Raw genomic sequence first — 21525 nt, 5'->3', positions numbered from 1 at the left:
ATTGTGAGAAATTTGAGGAACATCATCACAGTCTAATAAATTATTTCTCAAGATGTTTGCTGGATTGCTAGCTGCTTTCTGAAAATTTTCATTGCCTGTAATTATTAAAGTGAGTTTGAAATTAGCATGGTTGTGCAACTGCTTGCTCTTTCATGGTATTTTACATCTAATTTTTATTTGATCACCTACAGTAAGCAAACCAGGTTACTGTTTGAGAAAAGTAATATTGCACCCACTAGTAAGCAGAATGTTAATTGGTAAGAGATGAAGAAAAGATTTGATATACTGTACATTCTTAACAGAAGCCCAAGGAAGAAGTTGATAAATTATGGTCATTTTTGTAGAATTTCATTTGTTTTTTAAGAAATGGGTCCTTTTCTCATTGGGGAAAGAAGAGTAGAGTAGATGTAAACTGGATGTGGCTGGGTAGTTACACATTTGCTATTTATTTTTACCATGAATTGCATTCCACTGTGATACTAGTGAACTACAGGTTAGCTTTCCTCATATTAAGTAGAATTTCAGCTGCTCTTCAGGCCTAGTGTTGCATTGATGTGGCAGAGTAGTTATCTTACAAATTTTCGAATATAACTACATTTGGTCTTGGTTGATGAGTTGAGAGTTCTTGAAATTTGTCTTTTTTTAAAAAACTTGATATGTTAAAAATTATTCTGCAGAGTAAGAAGAATTTGCTTCATTTTGTTTGAGCATTTCTCACTTATTATTTAATGAAGTACCCAGAAACTTTTGAAATAATTTGACGTCATCCTGTGTGCCTTTCTTGCTTGCAGGTGACTTTTTCTATTGATCAAGCTCAGCATGGCTGTGGTTATCCGCTTGCAGGGGCTCCCAGTTTCTGCAGGAACCTTGGATATTCGTCACTTCTTCTCTAGATTAACCATTCCTGATGGAGGGGTGCATATTATTGGTGGTGAACTGGGAGAGGCATTCATTGTATTTGCCACGGATGAAGATGCTCGGCTTGCCTTGATGCGGTCGGGTGAAATTCTCAAAGGGAACAGAGTAAAGCTAACACTAAGTAGCAGAATTGAAATGCAGAATATAATTGAAATGAGTCGTAAGCAATACACACGCACTGGTGATGTGGCCAATTCTGGAAGGTTGGGATTGAACAATACTGGCACAAGTGGGTTAGGTAACATATCTTCTACACTAGCTGTGAACTTGGTTTCGGCTATGCAGCAAGGAATCGATAGAAGTTCATTTCATCCCAGTGATATTGGAAATTCTGATATGGACAACTATGGCTCTCGCATGGATCCCATGATGAGTGGTACCGTGTCCACCATGGCATTATCTTCTCCACAGAACCTTGCAGTTGGCACATCTCACTCTATGTCTACATCATTTGGCATGACTTCCAGAGGATTGGGGGGTAGTTCCGATAAATTTAATGGCTCTACTTCAGTGGATCCCTCTGCTGATTCAATTTACAGTCAATTAAGAGAACCAAGAACATCTTTTAATTCTGATCATCTTTATTTACGTCTGAAAAGCCTGCCCTATTCTGTAAGAGAGCAGCAAGTAAGAGAATTCTTCCATGGTTTACAAGTTGAATCTGTTCGTCTAATGAAGGATTATTGGGGCATGAATAATGGAGAGGGTTTAGTTCGATTTGCCAGTGCTTGGGATGCAACAGAAGGATTAAAACGTCACAAACAATACATGGGGCAAAGATTTGTTCAGGTCTTTCGAGCTTCAGAGTCAGAATGGATTTTTGAAGGAAATGATTTATTTGTAGAAGATACTCATACTGATATAAACCAAGGTAATAGAGGTCAGTCCCCTCCTCGTGAAGAAAAATATCATTCCCGAAGGCGATCAAGATCACCACGAAGGCGCAGATCACGATCTCGTTCTCCTTACGATCAAAATTTTTATGTGCAGCTAAAAAATATGCCCTATGGTATTTCAAAAAGAGATGTGCAAACTTTCTTTGCTGATTTGAACATTGCAGATGATCAAATTTATCTTTTACATGATCTTGATCATAAAAGTACCAAGGAAGGCTTTGTGAAGTTTAAAAGTGCTGTTGAGCATCGGAAAGCTCTAAGGTATCACAAACTATGCATCAGAAACCGTGCAGTTTATGTTTATCCCATCTCTAAGAAAACCATGTTAGAGTTTATGGACCATGTCAAGAAGCAAAGATCAAGAGAAAGGTCAGCTTTTAACATTGAAGATAAAAGATCCCTGTCGAGAGAAGAGGCTTATTCCTCATCAAGAGTGTACATTTATGCCCGTAACCTTCCTTTTGATGTCTCCAAATCTGAGATTCGTAAATTTTTTGAAGGTTTTGGTGTGGCTGATTATGGAATCCATATACTTGTTGATAGTAATGGCATTGGATTAGGGGAGGCTGTGGTCAAGTTCAAGTCTGAGGATGAAGTACTAAGGGCTGAGTGCTTATATGGTAAAAAGCTTGGAGGAAGAGAAGTTTTGCTAAAGCCAATTTCTTCACAAGAGATATTTGAACTTGGTGTTGGTTCTGTGCATGAAAGAAACAAAAACCAGAAGGAATGGGACTATTTTAGTTCTCATAGTAGTGGTGGTGATCATTCTTTGTCTCTTGATATGCATGAATCAGCTGAGCCTTTTGAACCTTCCAGTGGTTTGGGTTCTGTGCCCTCCATGCAAAGACCAAGATATAGCCAAGAAGAAGAATTTTACAGAGGATTCGACATGAGAAATGACACTTCTGGGGGCTACACTGGAGGTGGATATGGATCTGGATTTGATTCAGGCTGTCAAAGTAATATGAGAATGTCCAGTGGCAATGCTCTTGTGAAGGCTTTTAATCTCCCTTTCACAATCTCAGTTAATGAAATACTGGATTTCTTCTATGGCTATCGTGTTATTCCTGATTCTGTCACCGTACGGTACAATGACAGGGGTTTACCTGCTGGTGATGCTGTTATTGCATTTGAAACAGTTGATGAAGCAGTGGCTGCTGTGCGAGAACTGAATGAAAAGCCAATTGGACAAAGGAATGTCAAACTAACCTTGCTATAAGTTTAGTGGAACCTGACATTGTTTTTTAATGAACAGATTTTAGATTCTCTGAAGTAAAATGCAGATGCTGTCTGGCCATTGGTTCCACTGAATGAATAACTTAATGAGTTGCTATCTGTAACTTTCAGGCAAATATGATTCGTGTTGAAGTTGGTCTTTGTTTCGGGAGTTACTGGTTGGTTCTGGTTTAACTACTTTGGGGTATACTATATTTTGTCTTGATTGCTATAGTTTTCAAGATTATATTCTAATGTTCAGTTCCCTTGATTTGATGGGGTTTGAAAGTTAAATGCTGTTGTCATATAGATGGTTTGGAAGTAAACGTGAGTAGTTTAGCATGCAGAAATTCTGCATCAGTTTTATTTTTCACTGTAAAAGGATGATTGAGTGAAATCTTTTAAACTCCATCCTGAACAATACTGTGTAACATTTTTAAACCTTTAATTTTTTTTTTTACTGCTTACCTTGGTTTTATTTAAGGAGAGTAGTGGTTCTGAGGTGGACATGTACTGACGAAATCTTACTCTAACTGTGCCCTTAATATGGATGCGTAATTTCATTAATTGACTTAAAAGCATATGTGCATTGTGTCAATCAACAAAATGGGGACCAGGTCAGCTAGTATAAAAATGATCAATTAGATCACAAATGAATTAGTTTATTTGAAACCACTACAAAAAAATTCTATTTTCCCCTTGTATATTGAAGGAATATATAAATGACTTGCTTTTTGAATAAGATATAGCTTATTGATCAAGCATATAAGTGTGTATTTTATTCAATCTCTTGCCAAATAAGGGTGTCTTGTTAGTGAAAAAAATATGAAAACTGGTCTCTAAACATTATTTGTTTAGCAGCATAGGAAGTTACTTACAAGTGTTTGTTTAAGGTTGTGGAGTAAGGTAGTGCAGTTCCATACCTAAAAAAATGAATTAATACATGTTTTGAAGTTATTCCCTCTAATTATATGAATTTGTACAGTGTGATTCTTGTCAAGAAAGACAGCAGGAATTTAATTTTTGCATTTGTAGGCTTGTTTAAGTTTTAATTAAAAATCTTGAATATCTTACTGAATTTGTGTTTACTCAAACATCTTGTGCCTGGTTAAGGCAGCGATTTGCATAGTACGTTTCTTGTGTTTTTTATACTTTAAGAATATACTTAACCATATTTGTTGTTTCAAAGATCCTGCAAAAGTTGTATTTTCTATTTGCACTTATTCTATGCATTTTTTTTCTATCTAACTTCATTGAATATTAGATGGATCAGTTAATATGTGGTATGCATTTTCTGGTAGGTTTTTTTTGAATGAAATCAGTTCTTTTGAAGCAGCTTTTTGTTAGATGTGAAGTGAGTGTACAGACATTTCTTGCTAGGCTAGAATATTCAAGTTACGAAGCACAGGATCACACTAGTTACTAACTTCTGTTTTTTTAATGTGATGCCAGCAGTAAAAACTAGCTGGAAAATTACTGGCTTTACAACTCTCTGAAAGTAGTATTTTACAAATGATGGTCATTGATGCAAATACAGCCAAATAATTCAAATAATTTAGTTGAATTATATTTGTTATCCTCTTATGTAAAAATAATAGGTGATATTTATTTGTACTTAATATAAATTGTAAGCAATGTGTTATCTCAGTATCTATGTTTGCTTCAGTGAGTGTGAGTGAATAGGAAATGAACACTTTTGAGATACAAATAGTCTTTCTTTCCTAAGTTGTTTTGAAATAAACTTGGTTTTCTGGTCGGTAATCTTGGAATTGCCCTTCCTGGGAAGGCTGGCATTTATTACTGACCTCATATTGCCTATTGAGAATATTTGCCTAGACTGTCTTCTGTAGCAATGTCCTGGTTCTGATACTCACTTTAAAACAACTACTTTTCTTTATATAAGGTATGACACCAGCCTCTAGAAGTTTTCCCCATGTCGTGTTCTCTTCGAGGCCAACTGTAACATCAAAGAACCAGAATCAAGTGAATAATCACAAATTTGCTTCAGAAATTTTGTTCTTGCGTTTGTATTTTGACTAAAGTTCTAATATGGTTTTAAACTTATTTACCCAAATTGCGATTGATGAGCAGGCTATTAGGTTGTTATGGCCTTGCACTATTTCCAACCCTCAGAAAATGGGAGTAAGCTGATGTGATTGGCTATGTTAAATGCAACCAGCTTTTGCGGCAAGGCTTGAGGAATGCTCACATAGACCTAGATTTTTATAAATTGATGGTGTTATTGCTTTATGAAACGGTTTAGCTGGGAGTTTAGCTTGTTCTGAAGTTAATGTCTTCAATACTTGAGCTGGAATATTGTCAGGACTTTGGCTGTTATAATGATAGAAATGAGAATGATTATGCAGTTTCTGACGGATAATGTTGGTGTTACCTGGATACTCTGAGAATTACTATCTGTTTGATTTCTTATAGAGTGTGTTGCAAATACCAGTTAATGTTTTGACTGCATGTTAGTCATAGATGAACTGTAGCCTCTTCAATTTCATTATTTTGTGCATGTGTCCAACGCTAGGTTAGTCATAAATGTAGCAGAGTTTCAGAGCTTTGACCCAATCTATAGAGATTGCCTGGTTCAGAAAATGACACATTTTTTAAAACCTGCATTTGGGTAGTCCTGTAACCTCCCTTTAGGCAAACTTGAACATAAAATGTTGCTTTCTGTGTAGTCATCTATATTCTTAAGTGGGAAAGAAATTTATAAAAATCTAGGTCCATACAGTTGCTGGTTTTGATAGAAAAGGTGTAAAATAGAAAATTAGAGATTAATTTTTTAAGGATTTAATTCTGTGTGCAGTACTCAATGAGTTTTATTAATTTTGAGAAATCCTTTTTAATTATTCTTTTTGTAGCACCATGGTTATTATTTATAAGACACACCATTGTCATTTCATTCATTTTGGATTCAAGTCTTTATATATTTTTGGGATTTACTTGCTTGTATTTAATTGCATTTAATAGGTTGGAGAAGAAACCTGACAATGTACTGAATTGTCCCAGCCCTTCTTTTTCCCACTCTTCCTTCTATTCAAGAGAGTAGGGCCAAATTCTACTTGATGGACATTTTTCTTTAATGACGACTTTGGCTTGGCATCAGACAGACTTACAAAAATGTTGATCATAAGATAGTAATGACAAGACATAGGAATACAATTAGGCCATTTGACCCATCGAGTATGTTCTGTTATTCCATCATGAAAGATTTATTAGCTTATCAACTTCCACTTCAAATATACCCAAAGACTTGTCCAATAAATTCCACAGATTCACTACCCTCTGGGTAAAGAAATTCCTCCTTATCTCTGTTCTAAAGGGATGTCCTTCTATTCTGAGGATGTTATCTTTAGTCCTAGAATCCCCCACTATAGGAAACATCGTCTCCACATCCACTCTGCCTCAGCGTTTCGGTATTTGATGGGTTGCAATAAGATCCACTTTCATTCTTCTAAACTCTGGTGAGTACCTGCCCAGAGCCATCAAATGCTCCTCATATGTTAATTCTTTCTTTCCCAGGGTCAGTCTTGACATGTTCAAATATTCAGAAGTCAAAATTAAAAATGAAGTGCACAAGTTTTTGATAAGATCTAAATTGCACAAAAACTTCATTTCATATCCATGGAGATCTAAACTGACACAGCATCTGCAGGTAGATTGCCTAGTGTAAGTGCTAGGGAGCTGCAACAATTTAACAGTCTGCCAATAAATGCCATGAGGGGACACTTATTAAGTATATTTGGAAAAATGCTGATAAAGGTTGGTCAGTATTTTGAGGGAATTCCCAAACCTTATGCCATTTTCTTGCAACATTGTGCCATTACATTTAATGTATTTTTTAAAGGGACTTGTACACTTATTCACTATTTTTTTAATAATCAAAGACATTTTTCAAAAGTTTTTTGAACTCTCAAGCCTCTTTAAATAGTTGTAAAGTAACTTAGCAAATAATGTTCAGTGACTTAAAAATAGTCTAAATCCACAACATTTTTATGTGGTTTAATGAGATTTGTATAGCATGTAAAAATACCGTGCTTAAATCTGTGGTCTTGATAAAATTCACATTGATGAATAGAGTTCAGTTAGAACAATAGTTTATTTTAGTTTGATCTCTGATGGTAAATTTTGTCACACCTAGAGCATACTTTGTTCCAATATCCAGATGAAAAAAGATGAAAGCACTGCTTTGATAATTCATACTTTGGGAATGATACTGGTGAATAATAGTGATTCTTTTATACTGAGAGTTTACAGCCAACATTTATCTTTAAAAAACTTAAGTTTGTGATTACATTTACATCAACTATGAAGGTCACTTTCATGGGTCTTGCAATCTGTGGGATTAGTCATCGCCTGACCCACAATGTGCTCTTTGTGAATCCACATGTTAGTGTGTAATAATTTGTGCAATAGCATTCATCATCCATTAGCTATCACCAATACAAAGGGCAGTATAATCACAGGTAAATTGGATGGTGCAAGTATATAAAATGTAGTAATATTATTCCCTGGTGGCTCAATAAATAAGATAAAACAATTTATTCTGCAGTGAGTAATTATTTCATATAAATGAACAGGTTTACACTGAAATAAAATCTGACAAGAGACCACAGATTGGAAAAACTCAGGTGTGGCACTGTCTTTGGGAAAACTTGTTAATAGTTCAGAGACATGTTGTCACAGAGAGAAAACAAGTCAGTTTTAAATTGTAGAGACCAGGTGGGACAAAAGGGTTATCTGTAAAAGGGTGAGGCATTGGTAGGCACTGGGATAGATGGCAGAGTTCTATCAGATGGGATAAACGTGCAGTTGGAGAGTGCTAGGTGCTAATGCAACAATCTGTAAGGTGTTGCAGATATCTGATATATTAGATATTTGCTCTAGAAGGAAAGAGGGTAAAATTGAGTCAAAATCATGTTTTGACTTGCAGTAGAAATGGCCTGTTCTGATAGAAAGAATGAAAATGTGTTCTGAAACTTGGAAAATTTAACACTTACTGTAGGGAGGATGAGGTGCTGTTCTATAAGCTTGTATCAGGCCTTGAGGTAGCAAGAGGCCATTTAGAGATTAGAGTGGGATTGGGGTTGAGAATTAAAATAGAAGGCCACAGGAAATGTTATTGTCATCCTTATCGCCTGAACTTGGCTACTTTGCAAAAGTGCTCAGCTGATTTGTGTTTTGGTTTCTTCAATGTAGAGAAGACCACATTGTCAATACTGGAAGTAGTATACTTGAAGTGCAAGTGAATCAGTCACTACTGGTAGGACTGTTTAGGTCTGTAGAAAACCTTATACACCCGAATAAAGTGCACAAATATAATTTTCCTTCATGTATTTTGTAGGCAGATGGACTTAACATACAATTTATTTCAAAATTTTGTTTAGAATTTTACAGGAAGTTTAGAATTTCACAGGAGGATAGTAACTGTCAGTGACTAGTTCAAGTGAATATTATGGGCTGGTAATATGACTTATAGCATATAAAAATCAACTTTGATCATGTCTGGACTAAATTGTTGTCTCTGTTATCCAGTACCATCACTCAATTTGCATTTGTTTGTTACCACTTCCTTGATGCAAATCAATGCGGATTAAAAGTAATGAAAAGGTGCCTTGTGTGCACATCTGTCAAAGGATATGTAGACTGGACAAATGTGGTATGTCAGTTTCTGATCTAGTAAATAACAAATATATTGACAAACTATTTGAATATTAAGCATGTTTGTGCAGAACTAAAATAATTTGTAGAAGAAAAAAATTCCCTTCCACTCAAACGTGAGACAAACAGTGCTGACTTGAAGATTAGCTTACCTCACACCTGAGGAATTTGTGTATGCTGTCGTCCCAGGCTTGTGGGTGGAAAAGGACTTGTAACTCTGAAGTTGATTTGTAATAAAAATCAAAGTTCTCAAAATAAATTTGGGTGAAGACCACATCTCTTAAAATATGGATGTTTCACTTAGTGAAATTAGAAGTTGTTCTGCATTCCAGTAAGAAATATTCTTAGAATTTATGTTCTTGGACCCATTTTATGAAACTGAAAAGGAGAAGTTGCTTTATTTTTTGTTCACAATGTGGTCATTGTTCTGTTACAGGCATTTCTTCTGGATATTTCTGGATGGATTGTTTACTCTTCCCAATGGGTGGCTGGGGAAATCATAAGAACAGAAGATTTGATTTATTTTGTTAATATATTGACAAACCAGCAGGGTATTCCATTATTTAGTTGATGATCTAAGATAGAATATTGTCAATCCTTTAAAAAAAATTTTGAACTGTTTATACCAGTGAAACTTGGAATAAATTCATTAACCATTCTTTTAAAAATGCAGAAATGTACTTAAGTGTGGAAAGAAAATAGGTGAAAACTCTCCTCAGATAATTCTGTGGATATTGCTAAGTATGGCAGAACAGAAACAACCATTAAGCAAGTTTTTCTTAACTGTAATTTAATATTTAAATTTTACACTTGCACACCTGCAAGTGAATGTTGAATGTGCACACATCACAGATAATGTGCTACGAACTTAATTATAAGCCATATGTTTTATAATACAGAGGAGCAGAATTTGGCTGTTCAGCCCATCAAGTGCTCTGCTATTCCATCATGGCTAATTTATTATCACTCACCCATATTATCCTGTCTTCTCCCCATAACCTTTGACACCCTGACTAGCCAAAAGCCTATTGACCTCCACTTTGAATTTATTCAATGACTTGGTCTTCACCACCATCCTTGGCAGTGAATTCAAAGGTTCATTTATTATCAAAGTATACAATTCTGAAATTCCACAGATTCACCATCCTCTAGCTAAAGAAATATATCCTTATCTCTGTTTTAAATTGACATCCCTCTGTCCTGAAGCTATGGCCTCTGATTGTAGACTCTTCCTCTATAGGAAAGATCCACTCTTATCTAGGCCTTTCAATATTCAATAGGTTTCAATGAGATCTGACATCAGAATGAGTCTGATATTAGTTGTGGGTAAGTTATTGGAAGGTATTCTGTGGGACTGGATATATGTATTTGGATAGACATAGACTGATTGAGTAGTCAGCATGGCTTCGTGCATGGTAGGTCATGTGTAACCAGTCTTGGGAGTTTTTCGAGGAAGGTGCCAGGAAAGTGGATGAAGACAACATCCACTGCCTTGCCTACATGGACTTTGGTAAGGCATTTGACAAGTTCCAGCATGGGAGACTAGTCAAGAAAGTTCAGTCACTTGGCTTTCAGGATGAGGTAGTAAATTGGATTAGACATTGGCTTTGTGGGAGAAGCCAGAGAATGGTGGTAGAAGGTTGCATCTCTGACTGGTGGTGTGCCACAGGAATCAGTTGTTTGTTGTTTGTCATCTATATCAATGATCTGGATGATAAAATGGTTAACTGGATCAGCAAATTTGCGGATGACACCCAGTTTTGGGGGTGTAATGGATAGTGAAGAAGGCTATCATGACTTGCAGAGGGATCTGCATCAACCCGAAAAATGGGCTAAAAATGGCAGATGGAATGTAATGCAGACAAGTGCAAAGTTTTGCACTTTAGTAGGACCAACCAGGGTAGGTCTTAAACAGTGTACAGTAGGGCACTGAGGAGTGTGGTTGGAACAAAAGGTTCTGGGAATATGAATGAAAGAAATTTTATTTCGGTCAGTACAAGCATAAAGCATCATTTTCAATGATGATTTCATAAGACAAAATTAAATAAAAATCTTTAAAACAGACCGAAAGGGTATAGGCTGAAGCTACAGCTTATTATTGATTTTGGCCTATTTTGTCATGTGCCTCCAAGTACCCTGAAACCTCATCTTTAATAATGGACTCCAACTTCTTACCAACCACTGAAGTCAGGCTAACTGGCCTATAATTTCCTTTTTTGCTCTATCCCTCCCTCCCTCTTGGAGTGGAGTGACATTTGCAGTTTCCAGTCTTCCGCAACCATTCCAACATCTAGTTCCCTGGAGCTTAAAATGGACTTTGTACCTCTACAATATGTGTGTTTTATCTCTGTCCTTTGATACAGTTAAAGGTTTCCATTCTGTTAGGGCTACAAGCACATTTATGAACCATAAGAGCTGATTGATGGTAAAAGGCACTGGGAAAATTGTATCTATGAAATTTAGAAATACTGTGCAGTTGTAACCATCAGGTTTCTGCACTGAATGTGAAAGAGAGAAGTTTGCAAAATAGAAGATTTTATAACAGAAAGGTTCATAGGGTATCCAATTGGGCTGACAATTTAATTAATGTAGCTTACATTTGGGAACAAAGTTTGAATTTTGGGGAGGGACTTGGGGTAAAAGAAACAGCAAAAGAAGCTGATTAACAACTGTGTGGCTTTGTAGATGAAATGGATTACATGAGTGAAGTGTAATTTTTTAAGAGTTGGTTTATTCAAGTCTTGATGTTATTGCTATTAGTTTAAGATTATTATAGTTGCAATGTTGGCACAGATTTAGAGGCTGGTCAGTCTCTTATAACATGGTTTACCTCTCCAAGGTTGACATCAGTTAATGGGACAAGCCTTAACCTGCTCAGATTTTAAATAGAACACTTACATTGTATTAGCCATATAACAATTACAGCATGGAAACAGGCCATCTCGGCCCTTCTAGTCCGTGCCGAATGCTTATTCTCACCTAGTCCCACCGACCTGCACTCAGCCCATAACCCTCCATTCCTTTCCTGTCCATATACCTGTCCAATTTTTTATTAAATGACAATATCGAACCTGCCTCTACCACTTCTACTGGAAGCTCCTTACACACAGCTACCACTCTCTGAATAAAGAAGTTCCCCCTCATGTTACCCCTAAACTTTTGTCCCTTAACTCTCAACTCGTCCTCTTGTTTGAATCTTCCCTACTCTCAATGGAAAAAGCCTGTCCACGTCAACTCTATCTATCCCCCTCATAATTTTAAATATCTCTACGGAGTCCCCCCTCAACCTTCTACGCTCCAAAGAATAAAGACCTAACTTGTTCAACCTTTCTCTGTAACTTAGGTGCTGAAACCCAGGTAACATTCTAGTAAATCTCTGTATTCTCTCTAAAGAAAAGAAATTGTTCAAAATCTCCCCCATCTCTTTTGGCTCCACACATAGCTGTCCACTCTGATTCTCTAAGGGACCAATTTTATCCCTCATTATCCTTTTGCTATTAATACAATTAGGAAAATACAATTAGATGAAAAAAATCACTCACAATGAATCATAACTGAACAAGTCTTTGATAGTAACAATAGTTACCAAATTTATGCTAATTTCTCAGTCTTTATAAAAGTCCTAAAAACAATTTAAAGAAAACAAGCACAGATGTACTGGATTTTTAAACTATATTTGTATAAAGCACATTTAGTAAACAACTTTGCTAGTTTATCATATCAATACCTTAAGATATTGATATATAATATGATACTTTATCTTTAAAAACTCTAGTCATCCAATTTAATATTTTCATATCATGACATGTTTAATCATTGCTTCATGCTCCCATCTTGTCAGTATTGAGGAAAGATTCTAATAATTTTTGAGATGTTACTTCTTACACAATCTTAAAAGAGTACAATAAAATTCCCTGCAATTAACTTGTATTTAAAAGACTATCTCGATTTTTTAATTGCTGCATGTGAGATCAGAACTTGGTAAATTAGAAAGTGATCTTCTTTATATTGTATATGTAACTATTCCTATTCACTAAGCATTATTTTAGGTATTGGTTACCATAATTTGTTGCCAGTTCCACGTTGAGTAGCAAAACAGAATTCAATAAAATGTTAGTTGGCTGTCATTATCTTTCAGATATCTGGGGAATTGAACCTCAAACTGTTTATCATGGTTATACCTGTTGAATGTGAACTTTTGCTCAAACATCATAGGCAACAATTCAAAAATGCATTGTTACATGTACCTTCTTACTGCTTAAAGCTACACAGTAGTTTTGAGTTTTAATTTTAGATTAAAACGAATAGTTGGAATTATTACAGTAATCTATTGTTTTAATACATTGAAATTAAGTATGAAGACTTATTTCTCCCCCACAGTGTTTACAGTTCCCACAACTTTTTGATGAACTCATTGTCACTTTAGTTTATTTTTAATAACCATTATCCTGAAAGACATTCTGACTTGAGGCTGTGAACATGGAATGCTGAAATGAATTTCCATTTTGTAGGCATACAACCTCTATGCGATTGATACCATATACTCTGGAGGTTTCCAATATAGAACACTGGTGCTATATCTGATGGTATCCACAGAATGTTTTGCTGGTTTATTCATTGTTTAAAATGGCTGCTAGAATGCACTAGATCTCCAGACACATTACAGGTCATCAATCAATATTAATAAAGAAATTCAGAAATGTTTGAAATTAAACATCTACATTTGTTTTCCATTATATGATAAATGATAAACAACAGTGAATAAAATTGCTTCAATTCTTTCATGGTAGCTGTGCTTATAACTTTGCCAGCTATTTATATAAGTACATTAGAAACAGTTAGAATCAGGTTTTCGACTTAGTAAAATTAATGATTGAACTTGTGAAAATGCTGATTGAGAAGGCATCATGATTGCCACAGGTAAAAATGCTTATAGAAACCATGTCTTTGAAAGATTTCTGTAGATTGCCAATTTTAGTGACCACAGTTCCCTCACCTTAACCAGATGGTGTGAGAAATTATTTGGAGAGGGGGAATTATGATGAAATTAGTCAGGAACTTGGAAGCATAAATTGGGAAATGCATAAAAGGCTGAAATGCTGGAACATGTCAATGTTAAGAAAGAGGATGTGCTAAAGCTTTTGAAAAACAATAGGATGGATATGTCCCCAGGAACGGATGGGATAAAGCCCAGGTTACTACATGAGGCAAGTGAAGTGATTGCTATTGGTGATGATCTTTACATCCTCCTTGATTACAGGAGTAGCACCAGAAGACTGGAGGGTGGCAAATAGAGTCATAGAACACTACAGCACAGAAACAGGCCTTTCAGCCTATCTAGTCAGTGCCAAACTCTGATTCTACCCAGTCCCATTGATTTGCGCCTGTGCCATAGCCCTCCATACTCCTCCCATCCATCTACTCTTTCAAATTTCTTTTAAGTATTGAAATCGAATTTGAACCTGCATCCACCACTACTCTGAGTGAAAACGTTCTCCCTCACATTCCTATTAAATATGTCACCTTTCATCCTTAACCTATGACCTCAGGTTGTAGACTCGCCCAACCTCAGTAGAAAAATTGTACTTGCATTTACCCTATCTATGGCCCTCATCATTCTATTCAACTCTTTCTCTTGCACTCCTCAGAATAAAGTCCTAACCTATTCAACCTTTCCCTATAAATCAAGTCCGGGCAGCATCCTTGTAAATTTTCTTTACACTCTTTAGACCTTATTGATATCTTTCCTGTAGGTAGGTAACCAGAACTGCGTACAAGTCACCAACTGGGTCTTACCAATGTCTTAATACAACTTGATCATAAAATCCCACTCAGCCGCTATACTCAGTTATGAAGGCTAACTTCTCTTTATGGCCCTATCTACCTGTGATGCACTTTTAAAGAATTATAAATCTATATCCCCAGATTTCTCTGTTTCCTACCGCTCACTTTGCAAGCCCTACCCTGGTTTGTCCTCCCAAAGTGCAACACCTTGCCCTTCTCTGCGATGGATTCCATCTGTCATTTTTCAGCCCATTTTTCCAGTTGGTCCAGATCCTACAGCAAACTTTGATAGCCTTTCTGGCTGTCCACTATGCTCCCAGTCTTGGTGTCAACTGCAAATTTCCTGAACCAGTTTACCACATCAGTACATAGATAACTATAGTGATCTTCAAGAGGACCCTATTTTCCCCATGCTGTCCTTTTGCTCTTTAATAGTAGAAGCCCTTGGTGTTCTCCTTCAACTCGTCTGCTAGAGCACACTCATGCCTTCTTTTTAGCTCTCCTGGTTTTCTTCTTAAATGCTCTTTTGCATTACTTATAGTCCTCAAGTACTGTACCTTACTAGTTCCTTGCTTCCTTTATCTGCTAAAATTCATGTTCTCTGAACCAGGAATTGAACCTGAGCCACAGTGGTGAGTGCGCAGTATCCTAACCATTAGACCAGCATGTTACTCATCTGTTCAAGGAAGCTAGTAGGAATATTTCTTGGAATTATATACCAATGAGTCGTACGTCAGTGGTGGAGAAACCATTGGAAAGAATTCTTAAGAGATAGGAATTACTCTTAAAGTTTTTAAAGTGCAAGGGCATTAAGTACAGTATATAAATTGACTACAATTCATAAATGAAGCCAGTAATTTTATATTTTCCCCTTCATTTAAAAACATACTATTGCTACTTTTATCACAAATACTTTTCAGTTGTCAATAGCATTGTCCAAGGAATGTATCGAAGAATTGAACAAGTTTTTATACACTGATTCTTGGAAAATTTGAACTGTTATTTCATAATTGTAACACTATGGGCAATCTGAAATTAAAACAAAATTTAAGTAACAGTTCTTGTACTTTGCATCAGCAAATATTTATAAAAAGAATCATAGTTTTTAATTCAAGTTGATTGCCGTTATGAGAACTAGAAGTGAGAAGCTAAGCTTTAGAAACTGAGGATGGTGAAGAGAACAAGGGAATATTTGGTGGAGTGTAATTGAGTTGGAGCAACTGGAGGAATGGAGTCTTTACTGGAAAGGGAGTTGGATACATAGTAAACAAGATAGCAATAGGAGTATATAGGGTTTGTAGTTGATACTGGTTCATAACATGACCTGATATGCAATGGATAAGATAGGAAAGAGATGGAATTGGGTAGACAATATGGAACTGAAATTAAGGTGGAAATTGGAAGTTCTAGGAGTATAAAGGAGTTCCATACAAGAGTAGAAAGCAAAAGAAACATTTGGAAAAAGATGAAGTATGACATAGAGTATAGTTTAAAATAAGGATTGTTCCATGTAACCCACAAGGGTGCATAGCTTCAATCTTTGTGGGAATGTGAGTGGAGCTAAGAGAAAAGTTGTTTAATGTGCAGGTGAGTTCTAACAGGTGGAGAACAGGCTGGTTGAGCCTATGTTCAAGGAAGAAGCAAAGGGCCCTCAGGCCATTATGGTGCAGGATGGAGATGCAGGGCATTTGGACATTAATGGTGAAAGTGAACCTGTTGCAAGTGGGGTATTACAAACTGTTAGATGAATAGAGGATCATGGTCTTAACTACAAAGGGACTGTAATGTTTGGTTGGTAGGCTGTAATTTTCCCTAACTGGAAGCCCTGGATGAACCATGAAATTTGCAATCTGCTGAGGGCCAGATTAGTAGCATTCAGGTCTGGCTATCAAATTAAGTACAAGAGGTCCAGGTACTATCTCTGGAAAGCCAGCACACATGCAAATTGGCAATTTTGGAGCAAACTTGAATCACTGAAGGGATGCTCGGCAGCTGCAGCAGGGCTTGAATGCTATCAGTTCCTACAAAGAGAAAGTACGTGACAACAAGGCTTCACTCCCAGGTGAGCTCACTGCCTTTTATGCTCGCTTTGGAGCATAAATCAAATCAAAATTTGGAGGCATCTTCATGAACTCTCATATCCCTTAATGATCCTATGATTTCAGTCTCTGAGGCCAACATGAGAACATTCTTCAAGGGGATGAACCCACAGGAAGCATCCAAATGAGATGAGAAGTAAAGACCTATGCTGATTAAACTGGCTGGAGTGTTCACCGATGCCTTTAACCTCATGCTTTGGCAATAGTGAGGTACCCACCTGCTTCAAGTAGGCTTCAATTATACAAATGCCTGAGAAGTATGTTGTAACCTGCCTTAACTATCGTCCAGTAGCACGTATAGTACAACCATTGTGATGAAGTGCTTTGGGAATTGGTGATTATGCATATTAACTCCTGCCTGTGAGGTCACAACAGGTCAACAGCAGATGCTATGTATTTGGCTCTTTACTCAAACCTGGAAAATCTGGACAACAAAGATACATATATTTGCTCTTCAGAGAATACAGCTCTCCATTTAATATTATTGTAGTGGTTACTTGACAACAAAATGAGGATTGACATTGTATGACACGTTAAGAACGAATTACCAAATGAAAAAAGGTATTTTTGATCCCTTATCATGAAATGAGCAACACAAAATACAATATTGGCAGAAAAGAAATACATGGCTTCTGGATCTCAGCCCTTAATTACTACACTATAATAATTGCAACTACATACTACTAAAAACAGGAGACATGGAATTTTTAAGGATAAACATCTTAACATTTATGCAAAGTCCTTTCTCTTCTTTCTTCCAGTCATGTAATAGTCACCTGGGCCAAAGGCTACAAGGACTTATTGTAGCCTCTTAGTAACTTATTAACAAAAAATAATGGGATATTAGAGGTTTGGAAAGCTTTTTAAAAACCAGCAAAAGGCAACTAAAAAGTCATTAAGGGAAAGATGAAATACAAAAGTAAGCTATCTAATAATATTAAAGAAGATACCAAAAGTTTCTTCAGAGACATAAAGTGTCAATGAGAGGTGAGATTGTTTCAATTGTTAAAGATGTGGTTTTGAGGTACTTGGAGGCACATGATAAGATAAGCCATAGTTGGCATGGTTTCCTCAAGGGAAAATCTTACCTGACAAATTTGTTGGAATTCTTTGAAGGAATAACAAGCAAGATAGACAAAAGAGAATTGGTGGATGTTGTATTCTAGGATTTTCAGAAATTTAAGATTTTGATAGGTGCCATGCAGGTTGCTTAACAAGTTAAGAACTCATGCTATTACAGGAAAGATACTAGCATGGATAAAGCAGTGGCTGATTGGCAGGAGGCAAAATGTAGAAATAAAGCTTTTCTGGTTGGCTGCCAAAGACTCGTGGTGTTCCACGGGAGTCTGTGTTGGGACCACTTCTTTTTATGTTATATGTCAATGACTTGAATGATGAAATTGATAACTTTCTGGCAAAATTTGTGGATGATGCAAAGAAAGGTAGAGTAGCAGGCAGTTTTGAGGATGTAGAGAGACTACAGAATGACTTACAGATTTTGAGGATGAGCAAAGAAGTGGCAGATGGAATACAGTGTCTGAAAGAGCATGTTCATGCACCTTGGTAAAAGAAAGAAAAAGGTAGACTATTTTCTAAATGGAGAGACATTTCAAAAATCTGAGGTGCAAAGGGTCTTGGGAGTCCTTGTGCAGGATTCCCTAATTGATAATTTGCAAGTTGACAAAAATGATTCCAAGATTGAAAGGATTGTCATATGAAGAGCATTTGATGTTTCTGAGCCTTTACTCACTGAAATTCAGAGGAATGAGGAGTGACTCCATTGAAACCAATCAAATGTTGAAAGGTCTTGATAGAGTGGATGTGGAGAGGATATTTCTTATGGTGGGGGAGTCTAGGACCAGAGGACACAGGGTCAGAATAGAACAGTATCCTTTTAGAGTGGAGATGGTATCTCAGCTTCTGGTATCACAGCTCGTAAAGTATATCTCTTGCTTATCTACTTTGTGAGGCAGAAGCCCCCCTTAGCACAGCTTCTTCCTCAGAGGACACTGACACAAGGCAGTCATCAACATAAAAGTAATGCAAAAACCTCATGCTGCATCTTGCAGCTGAACTATTCTTCATTGTCTTTTACACATTTCCTCAAATGAAATTGGCCCAGCTTGGTGATGAAGTTGCTCCAAAGAGATGTATCACTGTTCTAAAGTCCCCATATCTTGGCTGAGGTTATCATCAGTCCACTTGCGAAACCTCGGCAGATCTGCATTTTCTGCCGGCACTTTAACCTGATGAAACATTGATTCAGTATCTGTCATGACCATCACTGGTTCTTTTCTGAATCTGCTTATGACTCCAATCAGTGAGCTAGTAAATTAAGTGATATGCCCTGAGAAGTCAAACACAACCCAAAGTTTCCCTTTTCTGGGGTGATAAACACTGAGATATGAAATATACCAGACACTCCCATCACTGCATTCCAGATCCTCCGCTGGCACTCTTTTGGCATATCCTTTGGAGATGACATCTTTCATGACACCTGTCTAGTCAATGTGAAATTACAAATCCTTCTTAAATTCTTCCTTAGATTTAGAACATGCTGTTCAGCAGTCTTCCAGTTATTTGGCATGTTAACCTTCTTTCCCAACTAATCTGGTAATGGCCATCTACCCGTTTTCCAGAATTCATAACCAGCTCCATGAACTTGTAAACACAAAATCTGCAGATGCTGGAAATTCAAAGCAACATACACAAAATACTGGAGGAACTCAGCGGGCTAGGCAGCATCTGTGGAGAAGAGTAAACAGTCAATGTTTTGAGCCGAAGTCATTCTGGTCTCGGCCTGAAATGTTGACTGTTTACTCTTTTCCACTGATGCTACCTGGACTGCTGAGTTCCTCCAGCTTCTTGTGTGTGTTGTCCATTAACTTATCTTCTCTTGACAAACTAGGTTGTTCATCCTGATTGTATTCAGGGAAATCTGCTTTGAACTGCCACTGCCAAAGCTCATGCAAGTTTAAAACAGATCCTGTTAACTGTCAGCTCAGGCTGTGCACAGTCTCTCCCATCACCATTGTCTCCTTTCAGTGGTCCACTTATAGTCCAACCCACCATTGTTCTGATTGCATAAGGTCCATTATTGACACTGTGAATCACTTGCAGCAGCCCCCAATAGTTTAGGCACATTCGCACCTATCAGCAGCTCAATTTCTGAATCAATATCTGGTAAATGGTCATGTTTCAGGTGAGACCATCCCTTTGTGGACAGGCATACTTTCCTGCGTATGGATGTTAAGTAGTTCACAGTAGTTTTCACCATGTAAGCCAATCGCTTCCAATCTTGAAACAATGTAGCTTCTTGTGATCTTCTCTTGACCAATGGTACATAAGAGAATGTGTGTCCTTTTTCCTGTGGTATTGATCATGTTCATGAGGTCCACTGTGCAGAACACTGCTGTACTTCCTTGATCTAGGAAAGCATGTCACCCCTGTCTCATTACCCTTTTTAGACTTCACTTGTACTGGAATTATGGGAAATTTATAATAATGATCACCGGCCTCTGTAAGGCCATTAGATTCCAGGGCACACTCATTGCTATGTCTGATTCTTTTATGCCTTGTTTTGATTCTGCACCCAGTTCGTTAGCCTGAATGCTGGGATGTTTGCCACTGCATACCTTGCATGAAAGAGGCTTCCTGAAATCCTTGTTGATGTGTTCTATACACAAACAGCCAAAGGTCGATGGGAGTGGGCAGTTTAAATGGTTTAGTACAGACTAGATGAGCCAAAGGGCCTGTTTCAGTGCTGTACTGTTCAATGACTGTATGACTATTCTAGGTCTATGAGTCAAGTCAAGTCAAGTCACTTTTATTGTTATTTTGACCATAACTGCTGGTACAGTACATAGTAAAAATGAGATAACGTTTTTCAGGACCATGGTGTTACACGACACAGTACAAAAACTAGACTGAACTACGTAAAAAAACACAACACAGAGAAAGCAGTCCTCATAGGGAGATCAGAGGTGGAGAGGGTCATCAGGTTTAAATTCCTCAGTGTTAGCTTTTCAGCAGATCTGTCCTGGGTCCAGCAGAAGATAAAAATCCATTATTTTAACCTGTTCTTCTCCCACAGAATTGACTTCTTTCCACCTTCACTCTTTCAAATTTCAAAGTTCAAAGTAAATTTATTAACACGGTACATAGATGACATCCTTTATTTTCAAGCAATCGCAGCACAAACAAGACACACAACAGAATCAATAAAAGACCATACCCAATAGGATGGACAACAACAAATGTGGAAAAAAACTGCAAATATAAGAAGATACAAAAAGATAAATAACCATTATCTGCCATTATGAAGACAGCACGGCAGCGTTTCCAGTTTCTTAAAAGTTTGCATAGATTCAGAATGTCATCTAAAACTTTTGACAAAATTATATAGATGTGTGGTGCAGAGAATATTGTCTGGTTGTACTGTAGCCTGGTATGGAAACACCAACGTCCTGTATGGAAAAGACTACATAAAGTAGTGGATACGATGCAGGCCATCACAGGTAAAGCTCTCCCAACCATTATGCATATATGCATGGACAATAGACAGTAGGTGCAGGAGTAGGCCATTTGGCCCTTCTAGCCAGCACCGCCATTCACTGTGATCATGGCTGATCATACACAATCAGTACCCCATTCTTGCCCTCTCCCCATATCCCTTGACCCAGCTATCTATAAGAGCTCTATCTAACTCTGTCTCGAATGCATCCAGAGACTTGGCCTCCACTGCCTTCTGGGGCAGAGCATTCCACATATCCACCACTCCCTGGGTGAAAAAGTTTTTCCGCATCTCTGTTCTAAATGGCCTACCCCTTATTCTTAAACTGTGGCCTCTAGTTCTGGACTCACCCATCAGCGGGAACATGCTTCCTGCCTCCAGTGCGTCCAATCCCTTAATAATCTTGTGTTTCAATCAGATCCCCTTCAAT

The 21525-nt window shown here is 37.2% G+C and overlaps 1 protein-coding gene across 9 annotated transcripts in view; it reads left to right on the top strand.

Moving 5' to 3' along the window:
* Positions 1-21525, top strand: part of LOC140727429 (RNA-binding protein 12-like) — a 219466-nt gene that overhangs the window by 2421 nt on the left and 195520 nt on the right. For 6 of the 9 annotated variants that reach the window (XM_073044750.1, XM_073044715.1, XM_073044733.1 and 3 more), the window contains exon 3: positions 792-4107. The exons of 1 other annotated variant lie outside the window; for it this stretch is intronic. In XM_073044750.1, the coding sequence (XP_072900851.1) occupies positions 820-3033 (2214 nt within the window). In that variant the 5' untranslated portion in view covers positions 792-819 and the 3' untranslated portion in view covers positions 3034-4107. Of the gene's footprint in view, positions 1-791; positions 4108-4932; positions 7579-9135; positions 15502-21525 lie in introns of those variants that run through there. 2 more of the 9 variants (XR_012098865.1, XR_012098863.1) reach the window with 2 other exon arrangements.

Source organism: Hemitrygon akajei, chromosome 1, assembly GCF_048418815.1.
Source record: "Hemitrygon akajei chromosome 1, sHemAka1.3, whole genome shotgun sequence".
NCBI lineage: Eukaryota > Metazoa > Chordata > Chondrichthyes > Myliobatiformes > Dasyatidae > Hemitrygon > Hemitrygon akajei.
This window is presented reverse-complemented; position numbering and strand designations above follow the sequence as displayed.